This window comes from Ruditapes philippinarum, unplaced genomic scaffold, assembly GCF_026571515.1.
Source record: "Ruditapes philippinarum isolate M1 unplaced genomic scaffold, ASM2657151v2 ctg374_1_1_1_1, whole genome shotgun sequence".
In the NCBI taxonomy this organism is placed as follows: Eukaryota; Metazoa; Mollusca; class Bivalvia; order Venerida; family Veneridae; genus Ruditapes; species Ruditapes philippinarum.
In genome coordinates, this window is record NW_026860247.1 from 346250 (window position 1) to 367212 (window position 20963).

Sequence of the window (20963 nt, forward strand, 5' to 3'; positions counted from 1 at the left end):
AAATTATTTTCTTGTTATTAAATTTAAACGTAAAAGTTCATATAAAGTCCATTTATTCCTGATTTTTTTTTTATTGAAAAAAAAAATATATTCGCTTCATTTAAAACGAAAGTAAAGATCCGGTTGCCCCATGTTTTGAAGGACAATCGTGAAAAACTGAATTCAATGGTATTATATGTTTTATTTGTAATCCTGCTTAAAACTTTTAACTGCACGTTATTTTTATTAAATGATTTTTACTACTTTCAAGACTGATATTTATCATATCATACATAAAAAGGGAAATTATACGATTAAATAGTCCACGGGGAATAACTCTGTTTTCATTGCATGTTGTCATGTTTCTTGAATCTTATGCAATGAAATGATTATTTTCTGAATTTGTATAACATTTCATCATCAAGTTGGTTAGCGTAAAATCATAGATATTTGAAATCATGTCAACTTTTTTATGATTGGAAAAACTTGCCCCATAAAGTGAAAAATTACATATCTATTTTTATTAAATTAAAAATGAATCTTAAAATAATTATTTATTGTCTAAACCAGGTCTAGGATTTCATATTTTCAGACAGTCCAAATTTTACAGATTCTTTTTATTGGTAAATTTTAATTTAAAAAATAGTTGGAGGTGCATTAAAATTCAAAACCGCAGGTTAAAATGAACAAGGTTACATATTATATTATTAAATGTAACAGTATGGTTATATTCAGAACAATTTGATAACTGTCAATTTTCACTTTTTTAAAAAATTTCAAAATTATCATACAAAGCAGGGCTAGACATTAACGGTTGTCCGACTGCCCGGGACAACCAAAAGTTTTGTCAGAGCAAGTGAATTTCAAAAGAACTTGTCCGACAGGGCAAGTGAAAAAAATCATAAGTAAACATATTAAATTCCAATATTATGACCAATAATCCTTGCAAATTACAATTTCAATCTTAATTAGACTTAATTAGAATGAATCACATTTGTGGAGACGATAAATAACGAACCTCACAGCAGGGGCAATTGTACATGTACACAGACTATCCGGTTGTCTGATGAATATGTCAAAACTTGATTAGCATTATAAATTATGTCAACACCTCTTCTTATTAAAGGTGTTCAAACCTTGTTGAAGTTCAAATCACAACCTTGAACTTATAGTTTAATTTATCCGTCTAAACATTTGACGATTTCTGGCTGTTTATTTTTGCCGTTAAAATCTAAAATTTATCGTATATCCGTTTCTCCTGTAGATAATTGTGAAAATAATAACAATTCATCTACAAATGTGTTACAGAGTCATATCCACAAGGAAAAAAGATGTGAATTAAGAAAGTAAAAAGAATACAAAATCGGTAAATGAAATTGTCACATATTTTCACGACTTAAGACGTGGTAAACAAAAAACCTACAAAGTTTCTGTCCACAACTTTATAAAAATTCTTTTATGAAGAAAGTACTATATCTAAGTGATTTTTATATATCAAATGCACAAAACTTTTTTTTTGTCACAATAACCTTTTTTTTTTGACTTTTTTTTTCTTCAAAATACATGTAACTTAATTACTGAAAACATTTTAAAATGTTTAAAATTTGTTTAGCCCCTTTTAACCTTCCTTCTATTTCCAACCAATTTTAGTGAAAAAATGAGTATGATTTTGTCACAAAATGTCTTAATTTCTTAAAAGCAAGCTTTGGGTCAGGGCAAGTAATTTTCAAAAGTACTTGCCCGACAGGACAACCAAATAAAAAAGTTAATGTCAAGGCCTGCAAAGATGAAACTCGCCCATTACCTTTGTAAATATAAACAATCAATAAAACAACTTGTCTTGGGCCGGTATTCCATTCATACAGGAGCCCAACATGAACGTTTAGCGTGAGCGTGAAACTTGAACGTGAGGCGCGAGTTTCCAATCACACTATATATTTCCGTTCATTCGGTTAGCGTGAAAACAATTGTTTGTTCCATTTTTGTTGGAAAGAAAATACCGGTATGTCATTAGATGAGTGGAATTTAATAGTTGAATTTTGTAATTACAACAGAATTGTCATAAGCAATAATAAAGTTTAAGCATGCTTGCAAAAACTACACACACTTAAATTAACATTGTTTTGCAACTGAAATTAATTTATGTTAGGTGTACCTTTCAAGCCAGGAATGTTGAGAGTCAGCAATTGTCTGCAACACCCGGTCTTTGATGTCTGTGTCTCTGTACTCCTTTAGTATGTTTAGGGTCATACAGAATAGGGCATTTTCTAATTGCCTCACTTAATTTTTCTGTTGCATCTGGCATAGACAGAGGACCTTTCATGGTGGCTTCAGTTCACGTCTGTGAATGCCGTACGTGAACGTGAAAAATCACTACATGTAGGGATCGGTTTCATGCGCGCGTTACAATGTCACATGTCATAAATTCACGTTTCACTCTCACATCGGGCTCACGTCAATAAGGAATACATACAATAGCAAATCATTTGTTTGATTTTTCACGTTTGCACTTAACGTTCTCGCTACACATTCCCGTATAGATGGAATACCGGCCTTAAGCTGCCGATTTAAGTGTTAAACTAAAAACAGCAAATTTCACATTGAATATCTTTGAAAAATCTTTAAATTTCTAGACTATCTACACATGTATGGACAGTCAATAAATATCATGAAATTCTAGACCTCTAAATGGCAACAAGTGAAGGTAATATATATAAAATGCAGGATTTTTTTTTGGCTTATTTTATAGCCGATATTCGGTCATTTTCCCTTTTGAAAATAGTATATTATTTTCCCAATGCACAGGAAAAAATCCCAATTGCAAGTTACAAAATAAAAATATTGAAAATCAAATTCTAAAATCCTTGAAAATAAGGGCTTCTTCACTGTTATGGTGTTTAAATGTTTGAAGATGCCATCCTAGACAGTGATTCTTTGCATTCATTTAATCACTGAAAAAAATGAAGTCATGAATTTTTTCCCAAATTTTAAGAAAAAAGCTGAAATACCCAATTCTATGGGTATGGGTCATGTTACCAAAATCCTTGAAAAAAAACCCTGTCTAGAACTCTTCATGCATAATTTAATGATAATAGCCATAATTAGATTAGTAACACTCATGATTTTATTGTTGTCTTCAAAAGACAAGCAATGGCAACTCCTGCAATGCTATTGTTCTTATAGAACCACCTATTTTAATATTGATTTTGATATGATTTTGCATTACATTTTGTATATCAATATGTGTAGCACATAATTCTGTCATTCATGAATGCATTTTGAAATAAAATAACAAACTGAGAAGGTAAAAGAAGTGTTTATTAATACTGTTTGAACTTTCTGTAGTATTTTTACACTCTTTCTATAATAAACATGCCTTTGATGTTATTCTATGAGTAGGTCATTATTTGTTTATTTTGCCCAGCTTTGGGCACATTTGTCTATTACCAAGGTCAAGTCTTGATCCTAATCATATTGATCCTCCGGTAATATTTATACTGATATAAATCATAGCATTTTATTTTATATTTCAGGCTAAAGAATTATTTAAAGTTATAATTGCTGGAGGAAAGGTTGTAGGACAGGCATTTACGCGAGCATTAAAGCAAGAGTATGAGGCTAGTCAAAGAGCAGCACAGCGTGCAGGTGGAGGGAGTCAAGGAAGGAAAAGTGCCGCTACTGATACATTTACGGGCATGACTTTACAGGTATAAACTAGATTTTCAGCTCAAGTTTTTGGGCTAGAGGGTCTCTTTTGTAGCGTGTTTAGTAATATTATTTATCCAAAGAGAGATATCTCAAATTATATCTCAAGCATATTTTTAGTGTAAAATAAGCTTTTGTCAGATTTATTATTCCTTGCATAATATTTGAAAATTGCAATTTCAAAGCATCTTTACAGAGGTATTTCTCGATAGATTTTATTCTTTAAACTTGTAGAGCTAGAAACTACTTGTTTTGTAAGCATTCAGTTCCTTCAGTCTATTTAAAAGAATATCAATCTCGACATTATGACTAAAATAGTTGTTGCCAAACTACAAAACTTTGAAAAATTAGTGATTTGCTGTCAAATTGAATGTAGCAAATTTATTATTGCTTGTGATAAATTTTAAATATCTGTATTAAGTTTATAATTCTTGTTACATATTCGATCATAATTTTCAATATATTTTACAGGAAGCCAAAGAAATACTGAATGTTTCGGATATCACAGATGCTGAGGGGGTACAATCAAATTATGATCATTTATTTAAAGTGAATGACAAGGCAAAAGGGGGATCATTTTATTTACAGTCAAAGGTTAGTGAAATCTTATGTTGCAACATTTACTCAACAATTTTAGCATAATTAAATAATAATGATAGAAAATACTTTGTTAATGCAGTGTCTGTGTATTAACCAGTCACTTATACAAAGGGCTTTAAAAACTGCAAAGGAGATCATCATTATATAGGGGGTCATTTAATTTAACTTGACTATTCAAAGAATGCCCTGGCATTGTCATCACAATTAGGTTAAGTTTTTGGGTGCAAGTTGGTATCTGTGAAATTACTAAAGGGAATTTGTTGAAACTTAACACACAGGTCCATAACTTTAAAATTTATTTTGTGAGAGTTAAAGCCTTTTTTTTAACTTTAAAAAATCTACATTATCCAGGCTCTTGTTTTACTATGAAGCACTAAGAATAGTTAAGCACAATGTTCTACTGACAGGACTTGTTTGTTAGGAAGCAATTTAACAAATTTCTAAAAGGTTGCTTGTTTTACGGTTGGTGCTTACTTGGGAATTTTCTACAGTTTTGTTAATTTCAAAGTGGCCTAATATCAGTCCATGTTTAATACAAAAAATATCACAGGCTAAAATATTCACACTAAGTAAAATATTTATTCATGAATTGATTTTGCTTTTTTCAGGTTGTAAGAGCAAAAGAGAGGATAGACACAGAGGTCAAGACAAGGTCACAACAAAAGCCAACAGAACCAGAACAAAATACCTGACACCATTTTCCCTTAGTTTATTAACGGACATTAATAAATTCATAGACAACACATAGACCCATTCTACAGAGAAGCACCAATATTAAGAGAAATTAGCACATGTCATTGAATTGATGTGCTTACAAGGGATAAATGGTGTGATAGTAATTAAAATAACTGTTATATGAATTTTTGTGATTTTTTATATGTAAAAAAGATGTTTTTATTAAGTTGAATTATGTGTGCTGACTTTGTATGTGGAGATGCTCCTTAATAGAAGTAATAAGTTGGAAGCAAAACCATTAGTAGTGAATACTGTTAAATGTATACCCAATATGCATGCAGAGCTATAGTATTCAATGTTATGCAACATTAATATTCTGAGGTTTTCAAAATAAATGTTTGTATAATATTATGTGAGTGTGAGAAAAAAAAGTTAATTCATCTTAGGGATACTGAGTCTTGTTACTTGTGTGTTTGCTTTACTATGCTTTTATTTAAAATATTAATTTTTTTTTTCAAATTTCCCTTCCTTTGCACGACTAGGGAAATTTAGCTGTCGAGCTATCTCCAAGTCTGACTAAAGTCATGTCTCAAATAATGCTTTGCTTGGAAAATGTCAGAGGTTTGCCATCTTCCCTCGGCCTACCTGACACCGTAGACGGAGAGCTTGGTTTTACTTCTAGGGCATGTCAAAATGTTTAACTTTTGGGCTTTCGGTTGAAAAAAAAATGTCGAAGAAGATAAAACAACAAATGCCATTGGTCAATTTTTATGATAAAACAACAAATGCCATTGGTCATTTTTCATGATAAAACAACAAATGCCATTGGTCATTTTTCATGATTTGGGTTTGAGATAATACAACAAATACTATTGGTCATTTTTCATGATAAAACAACAAATGCCATTGGTCATTTTTCATGATAAAACAACAAATGCCATGTGTCATTTTTCATGATTTGGGTTCGAGATAAAACAACAAATACTATTGGTCAACTTATTTATCATCAAAGTAGTGGATGTTAATAAATTTGAATAAACTAGTTCAGAAATGGTACTGTACATTCAGCAACTGTAAAATAATATAAATGCTTGTAAGGATATGGAGTGGTTACGGTCACTGACCAACTTGTTTGCGCCTCACCACAGTTGGTTTAAATCCCACCATGGACTTTAGATTCATTCATGTGAGAAAGCTATCCAGCTAGATAACAAAAGGTTGATGGTTTAATTCTGGTTTTGTGTATGCCTTAAAAAAATGTATGAGAGGCACCAAAAATTTTCCTTCAGCAGTAAAACTGGAAAGTGGCTGTATGACCTTTTCAATGTTGGTGTGACTCTGTGGTTGTGTGGTTAAGGTTGCCGGCTTCAAATTGTTTGCCCCTGACAACAGTGGGTTTAACTCATTGTCGGGGGACTTTAATTTAATTCCTGTGAGGAAGCTATCCAGCCTGGTTATAACAGGTTGATGGTTCTACCTGAGTTTTGCTCATGCATGAAATAATACATGAAGGAACGACACATGAGGTTTTTCTCCGGTTGTAAAGCTGGAAAATCACCTTATGACCAGTCCCCTTTTCAATGTTGGTTGTGCATTAAAACCCCAAACAAAACAAACCAACAAGTATATAAATGGCATAAAGTCCAAACTTGGGGGAAAAAACTACCGATAAAAGTGAATTTTGTGAATAAGTTGAGAAGCATATAAAATTTAAAAAGAGTAAATCACAGACACTGATCATGTAATTTCTCCTTAGTTCTCTCCATTAAATAGTTAGTTTTACATTAATTCTTTGTTTCTACTAAGTACATAACTTTAGTTTTTGTAACTTGAATTTTATCTTATTTAGGAGTCCAAGATCAAGTTCTGGCACACAGTGTACAATTTTTGTAGGATTTAATATTTAAAGCTGATTTTCTATATTTACTGGAAAACTATGTTCATATTTCGTAAACAAAAAACAATAGAGTAAGTGAAATAATATTTGAATATACAAAAAAAGTCATGTAATTAAATACTTTTATCTTTCACATTTGTACATGTATATACATGTATTTAAATTGTTAAACAACATGTATGGTGATGTAAATAAAGATGAATAATTTAAGAGAAAAAAGCTTTGTTCTGATATTTCTTGGTAAAAAAGTCGCTGATTAATGTATGTTAGCTAGTTGTTTTCTTTATTGAGGAAAATTTCACATAGACTTGTACTACTCTAAATTTTTACACAATTGTGCATTACTTGCGAGTTATTAAACTGTACAGTGTATTCAAACTGCACAATTTCTTAAATGTTGCTTATTTCCCAAAAATTTAATTTCCAGGAAAGCAAAGGTGTCCTTGATACAACTTTAATACAGCAGTGTCTGTAATCTAGTGGTTAAGGTCATTGACTTCAAACCGCTTGCCCCACACCACCGTGTTTGAATCCCGACAAGGACTTTGGATTCTTTTATGTGAGGAAGCTATCCAGCTAGCTTACAGAACGACGCTGGTTCTGCTAAAGTTGTGCCTGAAATAATGCACTGATGGGCACCTGAGGTCTTCCTCCACCAGTAAAGCTGGAATGCCGCCATATGACCTATACTGTGTTGGTATGACAATGTAAAACCCAATCAAAACAAACAAACCAAATCTGACCCAAAATACATGTATTTAAAGTGAATAGGTCCATAAGGAAAGATCATAAATATCATAAATAATCATATTGATAGTATTTAGTATTATGCATAACTAAAAATCCTGTAAGAATGTAAGTGAGAGCACGGATTTGTAATGTAAATCCGTGGTGAGAGATACATGTTCAGGTAATTGGTAGTGGACCAAGCCCTACTCACAGGGATTTACCCCACAGGACCCTCTATTCTACCAACCTCCAAAAACACATATTTCTCATTCAAAATACATGACAATTCAAAATCAAACAATCAATACAAAATCAAACAATTCTATTAAAACAAGATATGTTTGTAAAACATGAATGCCCCCTATCAGCAGCCAATTAGTCGTGTGATAAGGTTATTATGCATGACTTCTGACCCAGTGATCAAACAATTAATAAGGGTTATCAAGTATCTACTGGTCATGACCCCTTGACCCAAAACTCAATAGGGGTCATCTGCTGGTCACGACCAATCATCATACAAAGTTTGAAGTTCCTAGGCCTAAGCATTTTAGTTAATTGATCGGAAACCGTTTTACCTACAAGGTCAATGTGACCTTGACCTTTGACCCCTTGACCCCAGTTTCAATAGGTCATCTGCTGGTCATGACCAATCACCATACCAAGTTTGAAGTTCCTAGGCCTAAGGGTTCTTTAGTTATTTATCGGAAACCGTTTTAACATACAAGGGCAATGTGACCTTGACATTTGACCCCAAAATCGATAGAGGTCATCTCCTGGTCATGACCAATCACAATGCCAAGTTTGAAGTTCCTAGGCCAAAGCCTTCTTTAGTTATTGATCAGAAACCATTTTTACTTACAATGTCAATGTGACCTTGACCTTTGACCCCTTGTTCTCAAAATCAATAGGGGTAATCTGCTGGTCATGACAAATCACCATACCAAATTTGAAGTTCCTAGGCCTAAGCGTTCTGAAGTTATTGATCAGAAACCGTTTTTACTTACAAGGTCAATGTGACCTTGACCTTTGACCCCTTGACCCAAAACTCAATAGGGGTCATCTGCTGGTCACGACCAATCATAATACAAAGTTTGAAGTTCCTAGGCCTAAGCATTTTTAGTTAATTGATCGGAAACTGTTTTTACCTACAAGGTCAATGTGACCTTGACCTTTGACCCCAAAATCAATAGGTCATCTGCTTGTCATAACCAATCACCGTACCAAGTTTGAAGTTCCTAGGCCTTAAAGTTCTTTAGTTATTGATCGGAAACCGTTTTAACATACAAGGTCAATGTGACCTTGACTTTTGACCCCAAAATCAATAGGGGTCATCTGCCGGTCATGACCAATCACCATGCCAAGTTTGAAGTTCCTAGGCCAAAGCTTTCTTTAGTTATTGATCAGAAACCATTTTTACTTACAATGTCAATGTGACCTTGACCTTTGACCCCTTGATCTCAAAATCAATAGGGGTAATCTGCTGGTCATGACAAATCACCATACCAAGTTTAAAGTTCCTAGGCCTAAGCGTTCTTAAGTTATTGATCAGAAACCGTTTTTACTTACAAGGTCAATGTGACCTTGACCTTTGACCCCTTGACCCAAAACTCAATAGGGGTCATCTGCTGGTCACGACCAATCATAATACAAAGTTTGAAGTTCCTAGGCCTAAGCGTTTTTACCTACAAGGTCAATGTGACCTTGACCTTTGACCCCTTGACCCAAAATCAATAGGTCATCTGCTGGTCATGACCAATCACCATACCAAGTTTGAAGTTCCTAGGCCTAAGGGTTCTTAAGTTATTGATTGGAAAGCATTTTTTCCTACAAGGTCAATGTGACCTTGACCTTTGACCCCTTAACCCCAATATCAATAGGGGTCATCTGCTGGTCATGACCAATCACCATACCAAGTTTGAAGTCCCTAGGCTTAAGGGTTCTTTCGTTATTGATCGGAAACCGTTTTTACCTACAAGGTCAATGTGACCTTGACCTTTGACCCCTTAACCCCAAAATCAATAGCGGTCATCTGCTGGTTATAACCTAGGCCTAAGGGTTCTTTTGTTATGATCAGAAACTGTTTTTACCCAAGAGGTCAATGTGACTTTGACCCCTTGACCCCAAAATCGATAGGGGTCATCTACTGATCATGACCAATCACCATACCAAGTTTGAAGTTCATAGGCCTTAAAGTTCTTTAGTTATTGATCGGAAACTGTTTTTGCTTTCAAGGTCAATGTGACCTTGACCTTTGACCCCAAAATCAATAGGGGTCATCTACTGATCATGACCAATCACCATACCAAGTTTGAAGTTCCTAGGCCTTAAGGTTCTTTAGTTATTGATCGGAAACCGTTTTTGCTTACAAGGTCAATGTGACCTTGACCTTTCACCCCTTGACTCCAAAATCGATAGGGGTCATCTACTGATCATGACCAATCACCATACCAAGTTTGAAGTTCCTAGGCCTAAGGGTTCTTTAGTTATCACTCGGAAACCATTTGGTCTACGGACCGACGGACCGACAAGTGCAAAGCAATATACCCCCTTTTCTTCGAAATGGGGGCATAAATATGTTACTGATACTTCAGAGTGTATCCCTGGGGGTAGAGCTAGGTCCTATGCCGATAACCAGGCTGGATCCAAGATGACATATTTAGATATACATGTAACAGATAACAAATTGTTATGGAACAAACTACCGGTATTGTTATCAATAGTATATCTTTTCATACTAAATCACTTGGAATTCTACATCAAACATTATTATTTAAAGAAATATTTTAATAGATTAACTGAATGATACATTTCTATTGCTTTTATCAATATTTTGAAATATTTATAGATATTGTGTCCATTTTAGACCAATTCACTGCAAGCCTCAATTATATTTACAGCGACATAATAAGAAAAAGAATAATCTGTCTTTGCAATATTTTATTTTGATTCAAAAGCAACTGTAGCAGCAATATATTTAACATTATATTCAACAAAAACCTGTAAGTACTTCGATGTCAATTTGCAGGAAAAATCTGAAAAGTACCCGATTTATATTGAAATGGTACCCTTGCTCACTCTTTTCTTTACTTTCATGTGAAGAATATAATAAACATGTATACATCTGAAATCAGAATACACTTACACACAAATGTAAATGTATATAAAGAATTTTTAAAATATATAAAATATTGTTCACAACCTGGTAAAAAAAATCTGAAAGAGAATTTATAATACAGCAAATTTCCTTTATTTAAAAAAAAAGAAAAATTGTATTACATCATTAATTGACAGTAGCCATGTGTAAAATTTATATAAAAGTCATGATTATCCAATGAGATATGATGTTGCAAATGTGAAGTACATGTATAAATACATGTATATTACAACAAATGATACATGTACATAGTTAATTTAATATTTATTATGTCAAAATGGCAGGTTCTGCAATTGAGGTCATTAAGAGATTTTCAAAATTGACAAATGCCTTAAAAATTAACAATAAACAAAATAATTATGACGTTTTCAAAAAAATTAGCCATCTAAGTCCACATTCTTAAAATATTGTACACAACCAAAATAGTCTTTTAGTTCATAAGAAAAGCATTTAAGCAGCTAATATTTTATTTCTAGAGACTATCGTTTAAAATAATGCTGGTGTTCTAGAGATGTCCAGTTAGTCAAGGCCAGGATAGGACCTTTCTGTCTCTCAGAAACTTTCCTTTAGGGCTTGAAGCATTCTCTGGTAGCAGTGACAGGTAGATTGGTGTATCTGCTCCTGTAAACAAAAATATAACATACTCTTATTTATAAATGTAACAATTATTAAGTCTGACTTGTATTATAAAAGGTATACTTATGTACCTAAATAAGTAAATGAACTTGCATCCTAACTGCGCAAAGCATGTCATGCTAGGGTAGAATTTTATGAAGGTTGGTTGGTTGATATTTACGTTGGAGGAAATTATAGTGATTTTCGTCAATTCACAAAATTCACTAATATTTTCACGTTGATAACTTAACCACTTATACAGTATATTGTCTGATGTATTAAGCGACTCTATGGCAACCCTACTGGGATCCTACATATTACCGGACAAATTATGAAGTTTTTTATCTCTAACTTTTATTTAAAATAATAAAAAAGAATGGAATTTTACCCAAATAATTTTTAGTTCTTAATGCACGTAAGCATTCCTTTATCAAACATGAAATTAAATATTTGACCATAGAAATGCGTCTTTAAAGTAGGGCATTATAAGAGGAAAAAATTGTGTAAACAAGTCAATTTACCGGACATGGAATTTAAAAAAAATTTGAAGTTGTGAATTGAAATTAATCTTTAAATAATGAGCAAGGATACTATGAATATTGAATGGTACGGTTAAGATATTTGAAAAACCCAGTATGTCACTAGAAAAAGACACAGCAGCCATGCCTGATATGAAGAGGCCAATATATATAAGGTGTAATTGAAATTAACACTCAAGTAAAGTAATTTATTTGATTCTTCATGATCCTTAAACGTATGGAACATTTTTATATTTCAATGGAATTCTATTCTTTGTCATACAGTTTCCTTTTGGTCATCATGTAGAATATTACAAAAGCCATAAAATCTATTTTATTTACATTTTATATAGAGTTTCCTCCAATGGCGAAACCTGTTTCTTTATATGTTTTTTTAATTTGCATTTCTTTGTAAAAGACAACAACGATATACTGTTTGGACTAAATTTTAAATTACTTTTTATCACTTAAATATGTTACGATTGTCTCCTAAGAGAAGAATTAAAAGTAAAACCTATCTAAAATAACCCATTAAGGGCCTCCATACCTGGTCATGAAATAACTAGTAAACAAAAGGGCATGTTATTGAAAAAAGACCTGAATCAACAATATTTACCTGCGAGTGCTTTTGTTGTCATTTACTTTGAAATAGAAGGTGTGTGTACAATTCAGACTGTATGATTTTTGAATCGAAGCAAAAAATAAAGCACTATTCAGCAGTAATAGCTTATGTCCGGTAAACTGATTGTCCGGTAATTTGTAGGATCCCAGTAAGGCATTTGCAGTGTGACTAGGTAGCTCTTATTATAACATTTTGTATGTGTTGCCAAGGTAACAATTATTATTTAAAAAAAGATCAACTTTATAGTTTTGTCAATCTGTGGTATTAAAATATTACCTTCATCAATAGTTCTTGTTCCTTTGTGACTGCTCATGTCTGTATCCACATAACCAGGACAACACTACAGTACATATAGAAATACATGTACATTGTATATCCAAATATGGTAAATAAGTATAAAACAACAACTAACGCAATAAGGACTATTTTTGCTTATCTTGACCACTTTTTAGTAATTTACATGAATAACAAGTGTAAATTATTTTCTTTGTTCAGTTCACAATATTTTACTTTTATATACAATTTTAAAATTTTCATGAAAATTAGCATGAATCTAAAGCATTCTGCTTCATGGAAGTGCTAATGGTACTAAATGTGCATGTAAAAAGAACATGTCCATATTATCGCTAATCTTATCTGAGTCAATATGAAAATCACAGAGAAAAATCTTTTTTGATTTAAATGGCAAACTTTTCCATTCATTTCAGTAAAACTTGAATAAATCTTCCAACAGAAATTAAACTATTTTCTTACAGCATTAACAATAATGTCAGGACGAGAATCGTTATCGAACTCTTTCTGCTGGGCAAAACTAAGCAGGGTAACACCAATCTTAGAACAGCCATATGCTGACTCACACCATCCTTTCTTCTGGAATGTACCGTCTTTAGCTGAACTAAAGATGTAAAAAATAACATTATATAATTAAAATAACTATAATGAATTATATAACAAACTTTTGTATTACTTATTAAAGGTATTCACAGTCTCAACGTTGCTCATCTTTTACTTTAAATCTGCTGGGACCATAAGTGATCAGCCTTTGCCACCAGTATAGTACCAGGCCAGTCTGCATGCTTATGCAGTCTTCCCAAGATCTATATTGCTGGTAATACAGTGTTTTGATAGTGAAATCCTTTAAACTTTGAAAAGACTATTCCAAATTCAAATCAGGGCTAATCAATTACTTATATGCTTGACGTGTCACGGGTAAGTCTCTTCACCAAAGAAAGGAAATCTGATATGATGCAATTTTATGGGGCTCCGTCTTTTTCATAATTTTTTCTCTTTTTTTTTTTTTTTTAAAGATGACAAAGTAAATCTAAAAGAGTAAAGTAAAAAGAGAAGGGGAAATGATCATTCCATTACAGCCTTAATTAAACACAAAGGTATGGGTAAATATTTGACAATGGAAAGAGTTATCAAAGAGGAATAGCTGTATGATAACCTGAACATTTTTAAGTTGTTAACACAGAATATGGCTTAGATGATGATTTAAACCAATAAAAAACTTTGCCAATGGCTTAAGCAAGAACTCAAGGTATTGGTAGATTTATTAATAAACCTAAAGGCTATGTTATTGAATCACTAGAACTTGGTTGGGATCTCCAACTTGCAGCCATCATAGTGCAGTATAACTCCTGTTCAACCAGAATATATCAATAGTTATAAAATTTTTTTTACAGGTTATATGGCCCTACATAAATGGATGTTTACATATACATGTCTAAAGGCAAGAGTTATATTGCAAACAATTGTTTACACAAGGCCATATAACATGTCAAGAAACTTTATAACAAATTAACAACACTTCAAACCAATACTTAATTGAAGAAAACTGAAATTATTTTATAAATTGAAAACAATCGTATATTTAGTTTATAAATGTTTGTAGTATGTAAACGTCACGGTTTTTCAATTAATAGCAACATTACAAATGTGCAGTACATGTATTATAAAACAAGACAGAAAAGTGTCATATTGCTATTTTTTCAAAATCATTCAACAAATTTTTTCAAAAACATCCAACAAATCATTCGTGAATTTCAATCATGTACTGAGATTTCATCGGGTTAAAATCATGTAACTGGCAACTTACTTGACAAACTCCGTCATCATTTGTTCCACCTTCGCTACATCCAGATCAGGAGTGAGAAACTTGGCATTCAGAGCAGAGCTACATTTTTTGGCTGCCATATTGCTGGCTCCACTTGATACATTTACCACCCTTAAAGTATAAAATTCAAATAACAATCTAGTCAAATTACACCTAAATTCAAGTACATGTACAGCATTGTTTTAAAAGGATACACAGGCAAATTTTTCATTTCTTCATTTTGAATTTTTCATTCATTACTCTGCAAATATCCTCAAAATGAATACACTAGGCAGTCACAGGAATAAAACTTTTCTCCTGCTATTTTCCTAACTTGACTCACGTGGGTCAGGCTAGAGCGTTTAAAGGTTTCACAATAGCTCACAGTGAACTCTCAACTTAGACTTTCTTCAATCATACAATATCCACAATATCTGTTACTGTAACTTCAAGGGTTTGTTCAAGTCACATTACTTGTTTTAAAACTACTTGAGATTAATCTTCCAAACTGGACAATACAGACAATTGATTTTGCCATCCCTGAGCTACAGTTATTGCAATCAGTATGAACTATCATTTCATGTCAGCCAGTACATTCTGTACAGTCTCTATACATAAAGATATTTGACTTTCAAAGGTTATAGACATTTCCCAACATTTTAATGATGATGGAATTAGCTCAACAATCTGAAGAGTAAATATAAGTTACATATTATACCTGAAAGGCCACAAATTATTCTATAAATTTGGAACTTTTTGTAGAACTATGAACTTTCTTGAACTTTTTTAACTTTAAACTAACCTGGCATGTGGTCTTAGAAGTGGGAAGAGTTTCTTGCAAACATTCAAAGTACCCCAGAAATTGGTTGCTACGGTGATCTCAGCTTGTACAGCAAATGGTTCAGTGGCTGCCATCTATCACATAAAAATTTAATATTTCATGCACCAACAACAAAAAGCCAGCTGGACTTCTTGAAATTATTAAATGATTCAATTTCTATAGTGATTATTGCTTTATATAAACGTGTTGCATTTAAAAAGGGTAATTAAGAGATAGATAACATGTTAGCTACATCACTGGTGAAATGTGCAGAAGTTTCTAAGCATTATAAGCATAAAATGTTTGACAATAAATTCTTTCATATTACTTTGGCTGTAAATAGCTAGAAAATGTTTTTTGTTTTGTTTTTTTTTTGACATTTTGTATAAAATGTTTTTGTTTTTTTTTTGTTTTTTTGACATTTTGTATGTTTTTTTGGTTTTTTTTTAGAAAATGTTAAAATTAAAACTTTCACTTCATAATTATCAAATAAAGCTCTCACCTTGAAGGCTATTCCAGCATTGTTGACAAGTATATCAAGACCAGAGTATGTTGTCTGTAGGAATGTTTTTAATCTGTCGATACTGGCAACATCATCAAGGTCTAGTTGGTGAAACAAAGGCTTCAACCCTTCACCATTTAATTGTTTAATGGCTTCCTGTCCCCTACTTTCACTTCTTCCTATAGACATGTACATATAAATAGATATACACACTGGAAATCAGCAAATGCAGGGTTTTTCCCACCTTAATCCAGGGTACAAACTTTAAAATTTACATGTAGATCTACTTGGTATAATTACATGTATTATACAGCAGTGATAAAAATTATTATACAGCAATTTCTTTTTATGCATATTTTACAGCCTGTTAAATGGGCGGTTTCCCCAAGCCAAGAGGCTGTTTCCCCTGGCCAAAAATGCTTCTTTTTCCCCTAATATGAAGTCATATTTTCCCATTAAACAGAAAAAAGTTTTGTTACTGCAGTAAAAAAAGTTAAATTGCCAAATAAACAGCTCTAAATATTAGTCAAGAAGCACTGACATTTGAAATGGAAAATTGGATTTACTGTGCTATATTTTCCCATTTAAAAAAACATGGGTTGTTTTGATAAATTATACTGGTAGATCTAGTAACAGCAATGCAGTCATAACTCTATATTGAACCATAATGTACTGTGAAGCTAAATTGGTAAAGGTTTGTTTGTACTTGTTCACTGGAATTAGATGAAAGAAAACCCAAATTTGCAGAGTTCTAGATAACTTCATTTATCCCCTTTAATCAACTCAGCAGATCATTCAATGACATAGAGCAAGGACATAATTTCATTCCACCCCTTTATTGTTTTAAATAATATGTAATAAATTGAAATAATCATTATGAAAATGTTAATACATCGTATGTTGCAATTAATAGTCATATTAACAACATTTATCTTTATATCTTACATTTGAAAAGGTTATAATTATGTAACTCATCCTTAATTAAAATATTATACAGGAATAGTGTCTTTTAAGTACTTTTATGTATGTTTAAAAGAAAGCAATTTTCTTCCATCAAGATTAAAAATCATTATGGTATACTGGTGCCTCATATTTCTGTGTTACCAATAATTCCAAGGTATTTGGCATCAACAGTCTCAAGTACCTCATAGCCAAAAGTTGTCAATTATCATACACTGAAGCAACATTAAGGTAAGTGACATTTTGTGATATCCTAGTGAAATGTAAGTATAACATGTGATATGACAATGCAGAAATTTTTCATCTTTAACATGGCTGCATGATAAATATATACTAAGAATATTAACATACCTGTCAGAATGACATCCCCGTCAAACTGTTTGCAAAGCCCTCTAACAATAGCATATCCTATCCCTTTGTTGGCGCCAGTGACCTACAGCATAGCAAATCATTTGGCTGAACAAACACAAACAAACTTAATGGTTGAAATTCTGTTTTTAACTTCAACACTGTGCAAGTACATGACTGTATGTAATGAAATATTTAACCAGAAAATATTTAAATAAATTATATGCGCTAAAGAATTTAGACTGAGTGGCAGTGTGGCCAGTCGTTAACATTTCAGACAATTTCAGGAGTCTTGCAGCATGGGTAAGAGCCCAGTCATGGCAAACAGCCGTGTTTACAAGGGCAAGAAACCTAATACGCTCATTGCCTAGTACTGATTGGTTCGGGGAATGGATTCCGAAGTGTTATAATAAGTTTCCAGCACATTATGAAACTAAATTAAGTTAGCATAAACTTGACTGAACTAAAGAATTTGGAAAATGGAACGCTCTCATTGTCCGGTAAAATATAAATTAAATTGGCAGAAACTACATAACTAAAGAATTTGGAAAATAGAAGGTGTTCATCAGGTAAAATATGAATTAAATTAGCATAAACTACTGAACTTAAGAATTTTGAAAACGGGTAAAATATAATTTCAATCACTTAAATGATGAATGAGGATCCTCTGGAAGAGTATTGTAACATTTTCAGTGTTCTAACTTTTGACATTTTGTGTTATTCAGAACTTTTTGTGAGAACAAATTTAGAACATAAGAAAGTTCATGACCCCATATCCCCCCCCCCCCCCCCCCCTTAAAAAAATGTAAAATTACGTTAAATTATAAAGGAAGCATTTATAACTTGCTGTGGGTTTTTTTCAGGGAGGTTATTTGAATAAATTTCAATTTAGAACAAATTCTCTTTAAAATAAGTAACTTGGACAGATCCATAATATTAACATAGTTCTTCCTCATATGTAAAACACTGTCATTCCAATATAATAAGCACGAATACAAATGCATTTTACTAAGATAAGTAGGAATGCACCTACTGAGTAAACTCCAGTAAAAATGCATATCAAGATAGAAGTGTTCGAATACTAGATAATCAAATTAATTTTGCCAACAGGTTATCTGCTTATCTATTATGAAATAAAAAGGTTTTACATGATGATTGTATCTTCATTAAATCTTGGAGAAAAACGCCTTCCGGAAAACATTGACAAGTATCAGTTATTTTTCAAAATGTCATCCTGAGTTAAGGGAAAGATCTTGCTACTTTGACTTTAGGTTAGGCAGAAATATCTAATAAACTATAACTAAAAATGACAGTGAAAATGTTCTGATAATGTGGCTTTAGAAAGAACTACATGTACTCTGATCAAGGAATGTTTCTGCCATGTAGCCTGTTCTTGTAGGTGGCACATCTACATCTACATCATACTGCTTTAAAATTGTTTACGATTACACTAAGCAGGTATACATTGTATACATTGAATTGAATTGAGAGACAGCTTTGAGATACAAGGGAATCCGGGAACCAGTTCCGAGCTCTTACTGAAAAGACCCCTTGATTCTTTTACATGCCCAGTGTATAGCACTGAAACATGCAAGGATTACCTGGATTTCTTACCAGTGCACCTCTAGGTAGGCGGGAAACACTAAAAGTGTCTCTGAAATATCCCAAGGTTGTTACCCAGGATCAAACCCGGACCCCAGGAGTGACAGCCAGTTTTCTAACTAACCATCATCACAGTCTAATACACACATAATTTAGATTGAAATGGATAACTCTCAAACTTTGAAGCTGGTAGTGCAAATAACACAATGTCATCAGTGCTCATTTTGTTGCGCGATAGCTCAGTTAGAACATGCTCATTTATTACAGGTTAAAGAACAAGTGTTGATGAACCGATGAAGCCCTATTTTTATGTGTTTTTAAACTTTTATGTATTTTTTTAAAACTCAATTAGGGCATTAAATATAGGGTCCCCTTGTCAAAATACCAGACCCTGAATGAACTTAGCTTAATTTACATTACATTGAAAACCTTATTTATCACATACCCATGCCGTTCTTTGCGACTCATAAATATGGCATTGCACGGCCAAGCATAAATTTTGATTACCTCATTTGCATTATATAAACATAGAGTTAAGACGCGCAAAATGTTACCGTTACACTATAGGCGCATTAATAATAAATTGTTCTTCTTCAGTTCAAACAGTCTTTATTTTTGGTATATGATAAATAGAATATTAAATTTGTATAAGTTCATTTCAAAATTTATTAAACTCATTGAATAAAATAATATTATGCTTGCCAGAGGCTCGCATATTATAATTTTATTCAACTTGTTCAATAAATTCAGTATTAAACTTACACTCATTCAATATCCTCTATAGCTATGTTACTTGAAAAGTGGCAAATGAGTTATATTTAAGAAACTATAAAAGTAGACAAAAATTAAAACTAAGACATTAAAAAACACACACAAGTTTGATGATGGCATTTGCAATGTCAATATTACAGAATCTGATAACGTCACTACAGTACTGATTTAAATAAGAGGTCTCAGATAACACGGCATGATAAATTATGAAAGTACATGATGTAGAGTTTAGTAACTAAAATGATAAATAAATCAAACACATAATTTAGAGTAAAATTTAGTTCAAAACATGATGGAAATTTACGGAATTTTAAAGAAATGACAAGTAACTTACGACTGCAACTCGTTTAGAAGCACTCATCGTGAATCAAAATGCACTGATCGTTTCTGATATATCTCACGCTAACTGTACTAATTGCTTGATTTCTAGGACAGTATGCATGTACATGTAACAAATTTTTGTTCTACTTTTTGACTGGGAATGTTTACATCGATAAATTATTAGCGAATGAATATAGTGAAATATTGTTGTCGTCATACTGATTGGATATAGAGTCTAAAATAAATTATTTTCTTTCATTTTAGTTTATCTTTTTCTTTCATCCAAAAGAGAAATAAACTTTATTTGTTGACAATTTTGAAATATTTTTTAAAGGAGTTTTGCTTCCATCAGATATTCAACAACTTTATTTTTTTCTTCAAGCAATTATGCTATAAAGTTCTGCAAAGGCATTAAATTGATATACTTTGTACATACATGTATACACTCATTTGATTCTTTAAGTGTGTACAAGGTATAGATCTGATTAACAATATACATGTACCTACATTTTCTTCCAAAACATAAAGTGACTGTCCGATTTGTGTTTAACATATATGCATGTACATGTATACAGATGATAAAGACATCTTATTCTTTTGAATGAATTAGATGCAGTATTTAATGTAAATCATTTTCCAAATCAACATATCAAAAATAAATTTTTATTGCTAATTAGCATATTAGTTTAGTCAATTTGTTCCATTAAATATAACTTAAAGGGACACCAATGAGGTTTCTTGACATGACGAGACAGGAAATAATTTCTAGAGATTAATTAATGTTCCATTTGATGTACATCTAGGCAATAACTTGTGCGCAAAATTTCAGATCATTTGCTCTCTCCATTGTTCCAGAACAATTATTCTAATTTGCCAAACTACCCAAAATTAAAAAAGCGTTGCAACGCTTAAGTGCTCAAGCTGATCAATGTAAGAAATTTCAAATTTTATACTTAAATTTAGGCTTTTGAACCTTAGTGGAGTTCCTTTAATGATTCCTCATGCAGTCATAAAAGTATTGTATAACACTATATATATGTCCTGTTTGCA

At 32.3% G+C, this 20963-nt stretch overlaps 2 protein-coding genes across 2 annotated transcripts; one reads left to right on the top strand and one right to left on the bottom strand.

Annotated features, from left to right (window-relative positions):
* Positions 1 to 23: 23 nt before the first annotated feature.
* On the top strand, positions 24 to 7075 carry LOC132759378 (mitochondrial import inner membrane translocase subunit Tim16-like). Its single transcript, XM_060751142.1, has 4 exons — positions 24 to 168; positions 3513 to 3686; positions 4156 to 4278; positions 4893 to 7075. Exons 1-4 carry the CDS (start codon positions 166 to 168, stop codon positions 4974 to 4976), a joined length of 384 nt encoding a protein of 127 aa, XP_060607125.1. The 5' UTR covers positions 24 to 165; the 3' UTR covers positions 4977 to 7075.
* A 3434-nt stretch (positions 7076 to 10509) lies between these two features.
* On the bottom strand, positions 10510 to 20084 carry LOC132759379 (carbonyl reductase [NADPH] 1-like). The gene is made up of 8 exons (XM_060751143.1): positions 19927 to 20084; positions 17223 to 17304; positions 15912 to 16090; positions 15392 to 15504; positions 14593 to 14721; positions 13248 to 13389; positions 12771 to 12834; positions 10510 to 11360 (listed from the first exon to the last, which is right to left on the bottom strand). The coding sequence occupies exons 1-8, from the start codon at positions 19951 to 19953 to the stop codon at positions 11263 to 11265; spliced, it is 834 nt and encodes a 277-aa protein (XP_060607126.1). The 5' UTR covers positions 19954 to 20084; the 3' UTR covers positions 10510 to 11262.
* Between the last annotated feature and the right edge of the window lie 879 nt (positions 20085 to 20963).

Bases quoted from the DNA above. Each gene is read 5' to 3' on its own strand.
- LOC132759378 (XM_060751142.1), top strand. The intron at 3,687-4,155 runs GTATAAACTAGA...TATATTTTACAG, and splicing joins TTACGGGCATGACTTTACAG to GAAGCCAAAGAAATACTGAA. The intron at 4,279-4,892 runs GTTAGTGAAATC...TGCTTTTTTCAG, and splicing joins CATTTTATTTACAGTCAAAG to GTTGTAAGAGCAAAAGAGAG.
- LOC132759379 (XM_060751143.1), bottom strand. From the start codon at position 19,953: ATGAGTGCTTCTAAACGAGTTGCAGTC. The intron at 14,722-15,391 runs GTTAGTTTAAAG...TTATACTTTAAG, and splicing joins CTTCTAAGACCACATGCCAG to GGTGGTAAATGTATCAAGTG. The intron at 13,390-14,592 runs GTAAGTTGCCAG...TTACATCTTTAG, and splicing joins ATGATGACGGAGTTTGTCAA to TTCAGCTAAAGACGGTACAT.